The 17,783-nt window shown below is 52.2% G+C and overlaps 1 protein-coding gene across 2 annotated transcripts in view; it reads right to left on the bottom strand.

Moving 5' to 3' along the window:
• LOC140391602 (UDP-glucose:glycoprotein glucosyltransferase 2-like) overlaps window positions 1-17,783 on the bottom strand; it is a 731,169-nt gene that overhangs the window by 112,371 nt on the left and 601,015 nt on the right. For both annotated transcript variants that reach the window (XM_072476257.1, XM_072476258.1), the window contains exon 22: window positions 10,099-10,305. In XM_072476257.1, coding sequence (XP_072332358.1) covers window positions 10,099-10,305 — 207 coding nt within the window. The remainder of the gene's footprint in view (window positions 1-10,098; window positions 10,306-17,783) is intronic.

The following is a 17,783-nucleotide window of genomic DNA, read 5'->3' as shown; positions in this document are numbered from 1 at the left end:
GGGCTAGGGCACATGCATGAACTCCTTTGGTTATTAAAGTCAATGTTACACCTACAGAAGCTGCCTTTGTGCTCTGTCCAAAGCGTGCGGGGGTGTCATGTACGTTGAGCGCAAGTGTGTGTGTGAGGGGTGGTGTTACCTCAGCCCCAGGTGAGTCTGCCCCGTTCCCCCTGGGCCGCCATCAACTTCCCCCAGGGCAGAGGACGGGACCGTGCGCTGCAGTGTCACAGCCGCATGCAGGGATGGTCCGGGTGGATGGTGGTACTGTGGCCATGGGTCAGACATAGTCCAATGATGTGGAGCCAGGAGCTCACCGCAGGGCGGGTTGTCATCATCCTCCATGGCCTGCAATAGACACGCGTCCACCCGCAACTGTGTGAGCCCGGCCCGTTGTGCCGCAGGTGGATCGGCAATGGGGGGGGGTGGTGTGCATGCGGGTGGGGTGGGTGGGGTTGGGGAGGGGGGTGAGGGTGCTGGGTGGGTGGATGGGTGTGGGGTGTGGGTGGTCGGCTGTTGCCATGGTGTGCGGTCTGTGGCCATACTACCCGATTCCCACGCCCATCTAGTCAGTGAAGCGGGCGGCTATCAGTCTGTCCCGTGCCCGCTGGGCCAGCCGGTAACGGTGGACAGCCACCCGCCTGTGTCTACCCCGTCTGCCCTGACCATTACCCCCATCCCCCTCATCTGGGGAGGACTGCGCCTCTTCCTGCTGCTCCTCCACTCCGCCCTCCTCTGCCTGCGGCACATCGCCCCTCTGCTGGGCTATGTTGTGCAGGACGCAGCACACCACAATGATGCGGCCGACCCTATCTGACCGATACTGGAGGGCGCCCCCAGAGAGGTCCAGGCACCTGAAACGCATCTTCAGCACGCCAAAGCACCTCTCTATCACTCCCCTTGTCGCTACATGGGCATCATTGTAGCGGTTCTCCGCCTCATTGCGTGGCCTCCGTATAGGCGTCATCAGCCACGATCGCAATGGGTAGCCCCTGTCGCCCAGCAACCAGCCCCTCAGCCGGGGATGGCATCCCTCGTACATGCCGGGGATGGATGACCGCGACAACACGTATGAGTCGTGTACACTGCCTGGGTAACGGGTTCAGACGTGCAGGATCATCATGCGGTGGTCGCAGACCACCTGTATGTTCATCGAATAGGTCCCCTTCCTATTGGTGAACACGGCCCTGTTATCTGCAGGTGGCCGCACGGCGACGTGCATCCCATCAATCGCGCCCTGGACCATGGGGAACCCGGCCACGGCAGAGAAGCCCACGGCCCGGGCACCTTGACTGGCCCGGTCCACAGGGAAGCGGATGAAGCGGTGCGCCATGGCATATAGGGCATCTGTCACTGCCCGGATGCACCGATGTCTGCGATATGCCGGACAGGTCCCCACTCGGTGCTTGGAATTACCCCGTTGCATAAAGGTTCAGGGCCACCGTAACCTTGACGGACACGGGGAGAGGGTGTCCCCCGCCAGTGCCACGCGGTGACAGGTGTGCCAGCAGGTGGCAGATGTGTGCCACGGTTTCCCGCCTCATCCGGAGTCTCCTCCTGCATTCCCGGTCCGTGAGGTCCTGGTATGACTGCCGGGGCCGGTACACACGGGGCGCCCTTGGATGCCTCCGTTGCCGTGGGGCCGCGACGTCCTCCTCCCCCTCCTCGTCCTGTCGGTCAGGTGTCCCTTCAGCCTGGGCGGCTGCCGCCTGTCCCTCTGCGGCAGCCTGCGCCGCCTCTCTGGCACGCTCCTCCTCCTCCTCCTCCAGGGCAACATAGACATTAGCGGCTGCCGCCACGGCGGCCAACATTGCTGGATGATCGGAAAACATGATGGCCTGGTGGGGGGGGAGGGGAACGACGACATGTCATCATTGCCCATAACCCCTCCTCCCCCAGCCAGGTGGCATGGACCGCATGGGTCCAACTGTTGGAGGCTGGCACCTGGCCAGGCGGACCAACTCACTTGCCCTCGCATCCCCCTCCCCGGCACGGACCCCCCCATCCCCCTCCCCGGCACGGACCCCCCATCCCCCTCCCCGGCACGGTCCACCCCCCCAACCTCCTCCCCGGCACGGACCCCCCATCCGCCTCCCCGGCACGGACCCCCCATCCGCCTCCCCGGCACGGACCCCCCATTCGCCTCCCCGGCACGGACCCCTCAACCTCCTCCCCGGCACGGACCCCCCATCACCCTCCCTGGCACGGACCCGCCCCAACCTCCTCCCCGGCACGGACCCCCCATCCACCTCCCCGGCACGGACCCCCCATCCCCGTCCCCGGCAGTAACCCCCCCCAAACTCCTCCCCGGCACGGACCCCCCATCACCCTCCCCGGCACGGACCCCCCAACCTCCTCCCCGGCACGGACCCCCCAACCTCCTCCCCGGCACGGACCCCCCAACCTCCTCCCCGGCACGGACCCCCCATCCCCCTCCCCGGCACGGATCCCCCCAACCTCCTCCCCGGCACGGACCCCCCAATCCCCTCCCCGGAACGGACCCCACCCCAACCCACTCCCCGGCACGGACCCCCCATCCCCCTCCCCGGCACGGACCCCGCAACCTGCTCCCCGGCACGGAACCCCATCCCCCTCCCCAGCACAGACCTCCCAACCTCCTGCCCGGCACGGACGCCCCATCCCCCTCCCCGGCACGGACCCCCCCCAACCACCTCCCCGGCACGGACACCCCCCACAACCTCCTCCCCGGCACGGACCCCCCCCCCCCCAACCTCCTCCCCGGCACGGACCACCCCCATCCCCCTCCCCGGCACGGACCCCCCCAACCTCCTCCCCGGCACGGACCCCCCATCCCCCTCCCCGGCACGGACCCCCCATCCCCGTCCCCGGCACGGACCCCCCATCCCCGTCCCCGGCACGGACCCCCCATCCCCCTCCCCGGCACGGACCCCCCAACCTCCTCCCCGGCACGGACCCCTCATCCCCCTCCCCGGCACGGACCCCCCCCCAACCTCCTCCCCGGCACGGACCCCCCATCCTCCTCCCCGGCATGGATCCCCCCAACCTCCTCCCCGGCACGGACCCCCCATCCCCCTCCCCGGCACGGACCCCCCCCAAACTCCTCTCCCGGCACGGACCCCCCCATTCCCCTCCCCGGAATGGACCCCCCCCAACCTCCTCCCTGGCACGGACCCCCCATCCCCCTCCCCGGCACGGACCCCGCAACCTCCTCCCCGGCACGGACCCCCCATCCCCCTCCCCGGCACGGACCTCCCAACCTCCCCCCCGGCACGGACCCCCCATCCCCCTCCCCGGCACGGACCCCCCCAACCTCCTCCCCGGCACGGACAATCCCCCCAACCTCCTCCCCAGCACGGACCCCCCCCCAACCTCCTACCCGGCACGGACCCTCCCCGACCTCCTCCCCGGCACGGACCCCCCATCCCCCTCCCCGGCAGGGATCCACCCAACCTCCTCCCCGGCACGGAACCCCCATCCCCCTCCCCGGCACGGACCCCCCAACCTCCTCCCCGGCACGGATCCCCCTCCCCGGCACGGACCCCCCCCCCCCAACCTCCTCCCCGGCACGGACCCCCCATCCCCCTCACCGGCACGGACCCCCCCCCAACCTCCTCCCCGGCACGGACCCCCCACCCCGGCACAGACCCCCCCCCCATCCTCCTCACCGGCACGGACACCCCCCCCCCCCACCTCCTCCCCGGAACGGACCCCCCCAACCTCCTCCCCGGCACGGACCCCCCATCCATTCCCCGGCACGGACCCCCCCCCAACCTCCTCCCCGGCATGGACCCCCCATCCCCCTCCCCGGCACGGACCCCCCAACCTCCTCCCCGGCACGGACCCCCCATCCCTCTCCCCGGCACGGACCCCCCCAAACCTCCTCCCCGGCACGGCCCCCCCCAACCTCCTCCCCGGCACGGACCCCCCCCAACCTCCTCCCCAGCACGGACCCCCCCCCAACCTCCTCCCCGGCACGGACCCCCCATACCCCTCCCCGGCACGGACCCCCCAACCTCCTCCCTGGCACGGACCCCCCCCAATCTCCTCCCCGGCACGGACCCCCCCCCCCAACCTCCTCCCCGGCACGGGCCCCCCCCCCCAACCTCCTCCCCGGCACGCACTCCCCCCAACCTCCTCTCCGGCACGGACCCCCCATCCCCCTCCCCGGCACGGACCCCCCCCAACCTCCTCCCCGGCTCGGACCCCCCCAACCTCCTCCCCGGCACGGACCCCCCATCCCCCTCCCCGGCACGGACCCCCCAACCTCCTCCCCAGCACGGACCCCCCATCCCCCTCCCCGGCACGGACCCCCCAACCTCCTCCCCGGCACGGACCCCCCATCCCCCTCCCCGGCACGGACCCCCCCCCATCCCCCTCCCCGGTACGGACCCCCCCCAACCTCCTCCCCGGCACGGACCCCCCATCCCCCTCCCCGGCACGGACCCCCCCCCAACCTCCTCCCCGGCACGGACCCCCCATCCCCCTCCCCGGCAAGGACCCCCCCCAACCTCCTCCCCGGCACGGACCCCCCATCCCCCTCCCCAGCACGGACCCCCCTCCCGGCACTCCCCCGAAGCCCAGCGCACTCTAACCACCCCCCCCCCCGCCGCACACACACACACAACCCGAGACACACCTCTCCTCACACATTCAGACTGCGGCCACGCCAGCGCCTGCCCAGAGCCAACCCCCCAGGCCGTCACTCACCTTCACGCTGGTCGGCGTGAACCTGGAGCACAGGGTCACGCCGATGAAAAGGAGGTTTAATTTTCGTCAACGTGAACGGTCATCACATCGACGGGACTTCGGCCCATCCGGAAGGGAGAATATCGGCAGGCCGAAAATCGGCTGCCTTGCGCAGACCCGTGCCATTCTCCGACGGCAGCGGCGACATTAACGCCCCGCCAACTTTTCTCCCTTCGGAGACTTCGGCAAACGGCGGGGGCGGGATTCACGGCGGCCAACTGCCATTCTCCGACCCGCTGGGGGGGTCGGAGAATGACGCCCCTCATCTCAGCCTCACTGACAACTTGACATGGTTTTAATGTACAAATACAACTTTGTGCTGGCAGAAGAGACTAAAAGACAATTAATCATTTTGATGTCGGCATATTTCTGTGATGAAATAATGTTAAAACATCTTTGAATTTGCGATGATATTTCAGAGCTTTAATGCTGCCTATGGGTGAGGCACTGTAGAATGAATCTGTAGGATGCGGCACACTGACACAGTGGTTAGCACTGCTGCTTCACAGCGCCAGGGTGCGATTTTGACCTTGGGTGCCTGTGGAGTCTACGTGGTTTTTCTCCGGGTGCACCGGATTCCTCCCACAGTCCAAAGATGTGCAGGTTAGTTGAATTGGCCAGGATAAATTGCCCCTTTGTGTCCAGAGGTTAGATGAGATTACGGGGATAGTGTGAGGGATTGGGCCTAGGTAGGCTGCTCTTTTGGAGGATCAGTACAGACTCGATGGGCCAAATGGCCTCATTCTCAACCGTAGGATTCTATGCTAAGAGAAGTTTACCTTCCAAATCAGTATTCCTTTAACAGAATATCCATATGATCTCCTGTCTACCCCCTCACAAATTATTTCCTCCCATGTGAGTATCTATATGTGGAGGTTAAGATATTTCAATAAATATTAAAAATTGCACCTGAAGAATAAAAGAACAAAGAAAAATACAGTACAGGAACAGGCCCTTCGGCCCCCCCAAGCCTGCACCGACCATCCTGCCCGTCTAATCTAAAACCTTTTACACTTCCTGGGTCCGTATCCCTCTATTCCCATCCTATTTATGTATTTGTCAAGGCACCCCTTAAACGTCACTATCGTACCTGCTTCCACCACCTCCTCCGGCAGCGGGTTCCAAGTACCCACATCTCCTCTGAACTTTGCCCCTCACACCTTCAATCTATGCCCCCTAGTAGTTGACTCTTCCACCCTGGGGAAAAAGCTGATTCTGTCCATGCCCCTCATAATTTTGTAGACTTCTATCAGGTCCCCTCAACCTGCGTCATTTCAGTGAGAACAAAACGAGTTTATCTAATGTCTCTTCATAACTAATGCCCTCCAGACCAGGCAACATACTGGAAAAACCTTTCTGTACCCTCTCCAAACCTAGCACTGTTGTTTCTAGATCTCAGTAAGAAGTCTTACAACACCAGATTAAAGCCCAACAGGTTTGTTTCGAATCACTAGCTTTCAGAGCACTGCTCCTTCCTCAGGAGAAATGACCTGAAGAAGAAGTGCTCCGAAAGCTAGTGATTCGAAACAAACCTGTTGGACTTTAACCTGGTGTTGTAAGACTTCTTATTGTGCTCATCCCAGTCCAACGCCGGCATCTCCACATCTGACCACACATCTGTGGCAAAAGGCCTGTCTTGTACCAAATTCAGCTGGGGCACAATTCTTCCTTGTCCAGGCAACTGAACAGAAAATCATCTTCCACCTCAGCATTACAACATTGATCAGAAATGGGAGAAAGATATGCCAAAACCTCTTCCACTAGGGGAACAACAAATCAACAAAACTTGGAAAATGAGTTCCGCTGATTTTTGGAGTACAGTCCCTTTTTCAAGTCTGAGAATCATTCATTAAAGGGAATTTTAACCCTGGCACTGCCCCCTAAAAGGGGTGGATGCGGTTAGTTGGGACGTTAAAATGAAAAAAATATAGAAGCTTGAACACTGCCCCTAAATTTCCCCAACTTTCAGTTTTAATGGAGGCAGGATGGGCAGGTAAGCAACCTGCCCTGGGAGCAGGTTGGTCATTTATATAATTTAATCAGGTTGCCTGCTCAACAATTCATCTATGTTTCAGCCTTAGCGCTGGTTGGCTGAGTTTCCCGGATTTCAGGAACCCAACAGCTAAAGGAAGGCGTGAAATGCAACAAACAAATTTTCCCAGAATTGCTTGTGGGCCAAGAAGAGCCCACATCTCCAACACCGTACCACCAAGCAAACGTGTCAACGCCCCAGCGATCAGTAACCACCAATCTCTATCAAAATCCCCACAACTATTGAGGAGGGGGGCAGTTTCTCACCCCCAATTCCTCCTTCTGATCACTTGATGACTGCCTTCATCTCTTCCTCCGACCCACCACCCCACCAGCTCCAACTTTGGTCGAACTCCCGGAGATCACATTCCCAAACCTGTGAGGGCAATGGCATAGTACTATTTTCAGTAGGGCAGAAACTCAGAGTAATGTTCTGGAGACTGGGTTCGAATCTCACCATGGCAGGTGGTGGAATTTGAATTCAATAAAATCACTGGAATTAAAAGTCCAATGGTCATGAAATCATTGTTGACTGCCACCCGGAGGGCCCAGCATCAGAGGTGCCAGTTTTCAGCCAATCCGATTCATTCCATGTAATATCAACACCAGGTTAAAGTCCAACAGGTTTGTTTTGAATCACTGCTCCTTCCTCAGGTGAAGACTTCTCACTGTGCTCACCCCAGTCCAACGCCGGCATCTCCACATCGTGTAATATCAAGTAAAGGCTGAAGGCACAGGATACTACAAAGGCTATGGGCCCTGACCAAAGTATTTATGCTACAGATCTTGCCGCGCGGTTTGGTTTCTGTCTTCTGACCTCATTACAGTCTTAGTTCAAACATGGACAAAAGATCTGAACTCCAGAGGTGAGGTGAGAGAGACTGCCCTTGATGTTGCATTTGACCAAGTTTAGCATCAAGGAGCCCTGGCAAAACTGGAGTCAATGGGAATTAGGGGGGAAAAGCACTGCTGGTTGGAGTCGTAACTGGCACAAAAGAAGATGGTTGTCGTTGTTGCAAGTCACTCATCTCAGCTCCAGGACATCAATGCAGGAGTTCCTCAGGGGAGTGATCTAGGCCCAACCATCTTTAGTTGTATCATCAATGACTTTTCATCCAACATTAAGGTCAGAAGTGGGAATGTTCACTGATGATTTCACAATGTTCAGTCCACAGTCAAATGCAATAAGACCTGGACAATACTCAGGCTTGGACAAGTCACATACGTGCCACACAATGACCATCTCCGACAAGAAAGAACGTAACCATTTTCCCTTGATATTCAATGGCATTACCATCACTATAAACATTCAGGAGATTACTATTGACCTGAATGTGAACTGGACTGGCCATATAAATACTGTGGGTAGAACAGCAGGCCAGTGACGACGGGTACTCACCCCCTGACTCCCCAAAGTTTGTCCATAATATACAAGGCACAAGTCAGAGGTGTGATGGAATCTCTCCACTTGACTGGATGAGCGCAGCTTCAACAGCACTCAAGAAACTCAACACCATTCAGGACAAAGCAGCCCGCTTGATTTGCATCTCTTCCACAAACAGTTATTTCCTCCAGCACTGGTCTTCAATCGCAGCAGTGTGTGCCATCTCCAAGATGTACTGCTGGAATTCACTGAGGTCCCTTAGGAAGCACCTCCAAACTCACAACCATTACAATCTAGAAGGATAACAGCAGCAGATTCATGGGAACACCAGTCACCCGGAGGCTCTCCTCCAAGCCACTCACCATTCTTGGAGCCTTCACTGTCGCTGGGTCAAAATCTTAGAACTTCCTCACTAACAGCACTGTGGGTGTACTACGACACATGGAGTGGAGCGGTTCAAGAAGGTACCACCACCTCCTTCTGAAGGGCAATTGGGAATGGACAATGAATGCTGGCCTAGCCAGCAAAGATTACATGTCTTGAATGATTGAAAGAAAACCCTTCACACCTGCAACACGTCTCCCCACCTTGCAAGTTGTACCGAGCAGTTGGAGGTCTGGGCTGGTAAAGGTTATTGAGCGAGGGAGGGGAGAGGTGAAGGAAGAATTTAAAAACAAAGATGTGATTTTTAAAATTGAATTGTTGCTACATTGGAACCATTGTAGGTCAGGCAGCACAGGGTGATATGACTTGATTTGAGTTCGGATGTCATAGTGAAGTTATGGATGAGCTTAAATTATGAACGGTTGAAGATAGGAGTACATTGACATCATGAAATTTATAGGTAACAGAGACAAGACTGAGGATTTTGGCAGCAATTGAGCTGAAGCAGACAATGTTATGGAAGCAGGTAGCCACAGTTACAGCATGGACATGTGATTGATAGCTCACTCTTGAGGTCAAATATAACACCACGTTACAACATTCTTTTGCTTCAGGTTGATTACTCTTTAAAAAAAAGTCCACATTGACTCTTACCAACTTTTACAGGTGCACCATAGAAAGCATCCTATCTATCTGCATCACAGCCTGGTATGGCAACTGCTTGGCCCAAGACTGCAAGAAACTTCAGAGAGTCGTGAACACCGCCCAGTCCACCACACGAACCCGCCTCCATCCATTGACCCTATCTACACCTCCCGCTACCTGGGGAAAGCGGGCAGCATAATCACAGACCCCTCCCACCCAGCTTGCTCACTCTTCCACCTTCTTCCACTGGACAGGAGATACAAAAGTCTGAGAACATGCACAAACAGATTCAAAAACAGCTTCTTCCCCGCTGTTACCAGACTCCTAAACGACCCTCTTATGGACTGATCTAATACATTTTTCTTTTATAAATTTAGAGTACCCAATTCATTTTTTCCAATTAAGGGGCAATTTAGCATGGCTAATCCACCTACCCTGCACATCTTTGGGTTGTGGGGGCGAAACCCATGCAAACTCGGGGAGAATGTGCAAACTCCACAAGGAGAGTGACCCAGAGCCGGGATCGAACTTGGGACCTTGGCGCCGTGAGGCATGACTGATCTGATTAATATTACACTCCTGTATGCTTCACCCGATGTCTGTGTCTACGTATTTGCAATGTGTACCTTGTGTTGCCCTCTTAACGTAATTTCTTTTCATATACTAAATGATCTGTTTGAGCTGCACGCAGAAAAATATTTTTCATTGTACCTCGGTACACGTGACAATAAACAAATCCCACTAATTGCATATCCATGCCATGCCTCTAGGAAGCTTTGCATGTCCTGGATAGCCATTTGTGCAGATGTGTCATCAATTGGAGAAAGGGGACATGGGACTAACTGGATTGTCCTTTGATTTTCTGTGAACCCTCTTGCAGTGACAGACCTTACGTTTATAAATGTTATTAAAAAATGAAAATTACTAACTTTAACAACAAATTCCATAATCTTTGCTCCTGATGCAAGTGCTTCCACAGTTCCTTCATTGATAAGTTTGGTAATGAAGTTTCTTGCAATATTTCCATTCTGTGTCAGAAGTGCAGCCCAAATAGCTCTTGCAATAGTAGTATTATCTTCTGTTGCTTCAGCCTTATGATTATTTATGATTCCTATTCGAATATTGCTGCTTATTTTCTGAAAGAAAAAGTGCAATTACTGTAGAAACTTTCAGAAACAACCTGAAATGTATTTTATTACTTTGAAAATAACACATAGCATAAGATAATTACATGACAAAAAATAATACTTCTACTTCTTATTTATACCAACATCTCTCAAAACAATAATTAACAGATCACTATATGTTTTTACTGAATTAGAAATGCGATATAAAAAGTTCTTTGATAAAACCTGCAACTTCAACATTTTCCAACTAATTTATATTTTTAGGAATTGCTCATGTTCTAAACTGGTTCTTTCTTGTAAAAAGGCAATTACTTATTTGCAAGAAGTACATTGTGTTAACGCTTCTTTAATTTATTTTTGTTTTCAATTTGAATGTTTAGAAAAAGAATTAACTCAACAAACTTGATATTAGATAATCGTACGAGACATAAATATTAGTGAACTCATTACTATCCATAAAATATAGTTATATTCACTTCACAAAGTATCATAGAAATAATGTAGTGCCATTTGGGTGGCACGGCAGCACTGTTGATTCATAGCTCCAGGGACCAAGTTCGATTCCAGGCTTGGGTCACTGTCTATGCGGAGTCTGCACGTTCTCCCCGTGTCTGCGAGGGTTTCCTCCCGGTGCTCTAGTTTCCTCTCACAAGTCTGGAAGATGTGCTTGTTAGGTGAATTGGACATTCTGAATTCTCCCTCAGTGTGTCCGAACAGACACTGGAGTGTGGCGAAAAGGGGCTTTACACAATACTTCATTGCAGTGTTAATGTAAGCCTACTTTTGACATGAATAAAGATTATTATTATAAAGATGATGAATCCACAAGTTTACTTCAGACTAATTCAGATTTAAGGTGATAATCTTGGCTCAGTGGTAAGACTCTGGGCAGCTCTCAGTCAGAATTAATGATTTTGAGGAGAGAGAAAACACTTCTGGGACGTATGAAGCAGGGGACAGCAAACTGGAGTGGAAGAAGAGAGATAGAATTGTCATGTGAGAGTACCTTTAAGAAATGGGTGTTTACGAAATGTACCTTTAAGAAATGGGTATTTATCAGTGATGTCAGAGAGTGGGTGGAGCTGGGCTGTCTGTCAGCGTTTTACTTTCGTTTTAGGCTGTTTGCTGCAGGATGTGTTTTAGTTTCGTTTTCAGAGCTGGATAGCTGCAGTCACGGCCAGAAGGGGTATTAGTCTCTCTCTCTGCAATCTAAAGACTTTAAATCGATCCTTTGGTGATTTAAAACTAATAAGTGCTCTCAATAGTGACTTTAACCTGATGTGCTTCTGATTAAAGGTTTTTTAAAAAGTCTTATGGATGTTAAAAGGACAGCTTAAGAATTACTTAGTGTTGTGTTCTTTGGGGGTTGTATTTGAATTAATGGTTGCTAAGATGTTCACTGTATGTTTTAAAAAGGTTAACTTGAGTTCATAGAATAAATCTTGTTTTGCTTCAAAAAATACTTTTCCATTTCTGCTGTACCACACCTGTAGAGTGGGCCGTGTGCTCCTCATACCACAATCTATTAAAAGTTGTGGGCCAGGTGAACTCCATGATACACTTTGGGAATTTCTAAACTCTGGCCCATAACAAATTGGGGGCTCATCCGGGATAAAAGTCTATCTATTGGATTAGCTTAGTGAACTTAAAGACAAAGAGGGGTGAGCATATTGTGGTTGCTTTTCAGGTGTGGTATTTTAGTTTAAGTAGGGAATGTGTTGTGGACAATGGCTCTTTCAAAGGCTCTGATGTTTTTGGGGTCGAGACGGTCACACGCAGGACCTTACGGACAGAGACTAAAAGCAGACTGTTAGATTTGGCAAAAACATTGCAGTTAACATTACCTGACAAACTGTGAAAAGATGAGGTAATTATGGCAGTGGCTAAGCATTTAAAGTTGCCTGAGATACAGTATGACTCATTGGAAATGGCAAACATTCAGTTAAAAATTAAACAAATGGAACATGAGAAAGAATTAAAGCAGCTTGAATACGAAAGAGAGGAAAAATAAAGAGAGAGAGCGGAAAAAAAAGAGCGGAAAAAGAAAAAGAGAGAGAGCGGAAAAAGGAAAAGAGAGAGAGAGCAGAAAAAGGAAGAGAAAGAGAGAGATTGGAAAAAGAAAAGGAGAGAGAAGAAAGGAGAAAAGAAAGAACAGTCCTAGAGAAAAAGAAAGAGAATGGGAGATACAGATCAGAGAAAAGATAAAGAGAGAGAGTTTGAACTTCAGAAAATGGCCATGAAACATGACAGTCAGTTAGAATTGGCAGGCATAAAGGGAAACGTACAGTTGGATGATAGTGATGAGGATAGTGAGAAAGAGCATCATAGTTGAAGGCTTGGTGGAGATCTATTTAAATATGTCCAAGCATCCCAAGGCATTTGACTGCCTGAAAGCTGTGATAACCAATGCTCCTGTGTTGGAAAATTACAAGGGACTTTGTGATCAGATTGAACTGAAGTATAGAAATACCGATGCGTAGAGAAATGAAGGCTCGTGCAGCGACCTTCTTGTTCAAAGAGACTGTCAATCAAGAAGGATTCCAGTTGGAGGAAGAAGAACAAAAATGGACTGTATTATTATACCTGTTTGCATATGTTGTTTTTTTAAATGAAAAAGTATATTTACTGTGTGCATTTCTTAAAGGATAGTGAAAAGGTGAAAAATGAAACCATCTGGAAGTTGATGGCTTATTTATTTTTCTTGGGGGGCTCATGTGAGAGTACCTTTAAGAAATGGGTGTTTATGAAATGTACCTTTAAGAAATGGGTGTTTATCAGTGATGTCAGAGAGTGGGTGGAGCTGGGCTGTCAGACAGCTATTTACTTTTGTTTTAGGCTGTTTGCTGCAGGGTGTGTTTTAGTTTTGTTTTCAGAGCTGGATTGCTGCAGTCACAGCCAGAAGGGGTATTAGTCTCACGCTCCGTAATTTAAAGACTTTAAATCGATCCTTTGGTGATTTAAAACTAATAACCGCTCTCAGTAGTGACTTTAACCTGATGTGCTTCTGTTTAAAGTTTTTTTTAAAAAGTCTGATGGATGTTAAAAGAACAGCTTGAGAATTACTTAGTGTTGTATTCTTTGGGGCTTGTATTTGAATTAATGGTTGCTAAGATGTTCACTGTATGTTTTAAAAAGATTAACTTGAGTTCATAGAATGAACATTGTTTTGCTTTAAAAAATACTTTTCCATTTCTGCTGTACCACATCTGTAGAGTGGGCCGTGTGCTCCCCATACCACAATCTATTAAAAGTTGTGGGTCAGGTGAACTCAATGAAACACTTTGGGGTTCTCTGAACCCTGGCCCATAACAGAATTATGAAGTTGGATGAAGAGGGAAGCCAAGAGCAGTTAAGTCGGAGGAGGAAGACAAAAAGACAGGATGTTGTATTTATTATTTCGTTCATGTTTACTAATTGCTTTACTCACAATATTTTCTTTTTTTTAAAAAATGTTTTATTGAAATTTTTTTCCCCAAACAACAATTTTTCCCCTCTTACAAAGCAAACGCAACAATAATACAGAAATTGTTAACAATACACAAGTAACAAAACCCCATTATCTTTGACCTAAACTAAACTAAATCCCCCTCCCCCCTCCCCCCCTTGGTTGCTGCTGCTGGTCATCTGCCTTCCCTCTAACGTTCCCCTAGGTAGTCGAGAAATGGCTGCCACCGCTTGGTGAACCTTTGAGCCAATCCTCTCAGGGCAAACTTTATCTGCTCCAGTTTAATGAACCCCGCCATATCATTTACCCAGGCCTCCAGTCCGGGGGGTTTTGCCTCCTTCCACATGAGTAGGATCCTGCGCCGGGCTACTAGGGACGCAAAGGCCACAACGTCGGCCTCTTTCGCCTCCTGCACTCCCGGCTCTTCCGCAACTCCAAATAGAGCTAACCCCCAGCCTGGTTTGACCCGGGCCTTCACCACCCGAGAAATTACTCCCGTCACTCCCTTCCAATACCCTTCCAGTGCTGGGCACGCCCAAAACATATGTGCGTGGTTTGCCGGGCTCCCGCCACACCTCCCACATTTGTCCTCCACTCCAAAGAACCTGCTCAATCTTGCTCCCGTTATGTGTGCTCTATGTAGCACCTTAAATTGAATCAGGCTAAGCCTGGCGCATGAGGAAGAGGAATTTACCCTGCTTAGGGCATCAGCCCACATACCCTCCTCTATCTCCTCCCTTAGTTCTTCTTCCCACTTTCCTTTTAGTTCGCCCACCGACTCCTCCCCCTCTTCCCTCATCTCTCGGTAAATCTCTGACACCTTGCCCTCTCCGACCCACACCCCTGAAAGCACCCTGTCTTGTATCCCCTGTGTCGGGAGCAACGGAAATTCCCTCACCTGTTGTCTAGTAGACGCCCTCACCTGCATATATCTCAAGAAATTTCCCCGGGGCAACTTATACTTTTTCTCCAATGCTCCCAAGCTCGCAAAAGTCCCATCTATAAATAAATCTCCCACCCTCCTAATTCCCAACTGGTACCAGCTCTGAAATCCTCCATCCATTCTTCCTGGGGCGAACCTATGGTTGTTCCTGATTGGGGACCCCACCAGGGCTCCCCGCACCCCTCTCTGTCGCCTCCACTGTCCCCAGATATTCAATGTTGCCGCCACCACCGGGTTTGTGGTAAACTTTTTAGGTGAGATCGGTAGCGGCGCCGTCACCAGCGCCTCTAAACTCGTCCCTTTACAGGACTTTCTCTCCAGCCTTTTCCACGCCGCTCCCCCACCCTCCATCATCCATTTACGTATCATTGCCACATTGGCGGCCCAATAGTTATCGCCCAAGTTCGGTAGTGCCAATCCTCCTCTGTCCCTACTACGCTGAAGGAACCCCCTCCTTACTCTCGGAACTTTCCCTGCCCACACGAAGCTCGTGATGCTCCTGTCTATTTTATTAAAAAAGGTCTTGGTGATTAGTATAGGGAGACATTGAAATACAAATAAGAACCTCGGGAGGACCATCATCTTAATTGCTTGCACCCTGCCCGCCAGCGATAGAGGCTGCATGTCCCACCTCTTGAAGTCCTCCTCCATTTGTTCTACCAACCGTGTCAGATTAAGTCTGTGCAAGGTTCCCCAGCTCCTAGCGATCTGAATCCCCAGGTATCGGAAGTTTCTTTCCACTTTCTTTAGAGGCAAGCCTTCTATCTCTCTACTCTGGTCCCCTGGATGTATCACAAATAATTCACTCTTCCCCATGTTTAGCCTATACCCCGAGAAATCCCCGAACCCCCTCAAAATTCGCATAACCTCTATCATCCCCCCCGCTGGGTCCGACACGTATAACAATAGGTCATCCGCGTATAACGAGACTCGGTGTTCTTCTCCCCCTCTAATCACCCCTCTCCATTTCCTGGAGTCTCTCAACGCCATGGCCAGAGGTTCAATTGCCAACGCGAACAACAATGGAGACAGCGGGCATCCCTGTCTTGTTCCCCTATATAGTCGGAAATACTCCGATCTATGTCGACCTGTAACTACGCTTGCCGTTGGAGCCCCATAAAGAAGTCTAACCAAGCTAATAAACCCGTTCACAAACACAAACCTCCTTCACACTTCCCATAAATACTCCCACTCCACCCTATCAAATGCCTTCTCTGCGTCCATTGCCGCCACTATCTCTGCCTCCCCCTCCACTGGGGGCATCATTATCACCCATAATAGTCGTCGCACGTTAACATTCAGTTGTCTCCCTTTTACGAACCCTGTCTGGTCTTCGTGCACCACCCCCGGGACACAGTCCTCTATCCTCGATGCCAGTACCTTTGCCAACAATTTGGCGTCCAAGTTCAATAATGAAATGGGTCTATAGGACCCGCACTGCAACGGATCTTTATCCCTCTTCAAAATTAACGATATCGTCGCCTCCGACATCGTCGGGGGTAGAGTCCCTCCTTCCCTGGCCTCATTGAACGTCCTCACCATCAACGGGGCCAACAAGTCCACATATTTTCTGTAATATTCCACCGGGAACCCGTCTGGTCCCGGGGCCTTCCCTGCTTCCCAGTCCCTTAATAACCTCGTCCACCCCAATCGGTGCCCCCAGGCCTACCACCCCCCGCTCCTCCACTTTCGGGAACCTCAATTGGTCCAGGAACTGCCGCATCCCCTCCTCTTCCTCTGGGGGTTGAGACCTATACAGTTCCTCATAGAAGGTCTTGAACACCTCATTTATCTTTCCTGCCCTTCGCACCGTGTCTCCCCTTTCGTCTCCAATTCCTCCTATCTCCCTCGCTGCTGCCCTCTTTCGCACTTGATGAGCCAACAGGCGACTAGCCTTTTCCCCATATTCATACCTCCTCCCCTGTGCCTTCCTCCACAGTACCTCCGCCTTTCTGGTGGTCAGAAGGTCAAATTCCATCTGGAGTCGTCTCCTCTCCCTGTACAATTCCTCCTCCGGGGTCTCTGCAAATTCCCTATCCACCCTTAAAATCTCCCCCAGTAATCTTTCCCTTTCCTTGGCCTCTGTTTTCCTTTTGTGGGCCCCAATGGAGATCAGCTCTCCTCTGACCACCGCTTTTAGTGCTTCCCATACCACTCCCACAGGGACCTCGCCGTCATCATTGACCTCCAGGTATCTCTCAATACATCCCCGCACTCTTGCACACACTCCCTCATCCGCCATCAGTCCCACATCTAATCGCCAGAGTGTTCTCTGCTCCCTTTCCTCTCCTAATTCCAGGTCCACCCAATGAGGGGCATGATCCGAAACCGCTATGGCTGAGTACTCAGCTTCTTCCACCCTAGAGATCAACGACCTTCCCAAAACAAAAAAATCTATCCGGGAGTACACTTTATGGACATGGGAGAAGAAGGAAAACTCCCTAGCCCTAGGTCTAAGAAATCGCCATGGATCCACTCCCCCCATTTGGTCCATAAACCCCTTAAGTACCTTGGCCGCCGCCGGCCTTCTTCCGGTCCTTGAGCTGGGTCTATCTAGCCCCGGGTCCAGCACCGTATTAAAGTCCCCTCCTAAAATCAAGTTTCCTACCTCCAGGTCCGGTATACGCCCCAGCATCCGTCTCATAAATCCCGCATCGTCCCAGTTTGGGGCATACACATTAACCAACATGGCCTCCATTCCCTCCAGCCTGCCACTCACCATTACATATCTACCTCCGCTATCTGCTACGATGTTCGCCGGAATCCGATTTGCCCACTCCACCTCCAAGGGGCCCGTAGGGGCCTCAGCACCCATCAGCGAGCTCAGCATCGTACTTGCGTACGCTCCACAGTCCACTCTTTCCCCACCCTCAGGGAGACCCAGTATCCGAAGGTTCTTCCTTCGCGCTCCGTTTTCTAGGGCCTCGATCCTTTCAGTACACTTTTTATGAAGTGCCTCGTGCGTCTGTGTCTTAACCGCCAGGCCCAGGATCTCGTCCTCAATATCTGTCACCTGCTCCACCACGCGGAGCTCTGTCTCCTGAGTCTTTAGTGTCTCCTTGAGCCCCTCAATTGCCTGTAGCATCGGGGTCAGCACCT

Source organism: Scyliorhinus torazame, chromosome 15, assembly GCF_047496885.1.
Source record: "Scyliorhinus torazame isolate Kashiwa2021f chromosome 15, sScyTor2.1, whole genome shotgun sequence".
NCBI classification, from domain to species: Eukaryota; Metazoa; Chordata; class Chondrichthyes; order Carcharhiniformes; family Scyliorhinidae; genus Scyliorhinus; species Scyliorhinus torazame.
The sequence above is the reverse complement of the archived record's forward strand: the minus strand, read 5'-3'. Positions and strand labels throughout refer to the sequence as shown.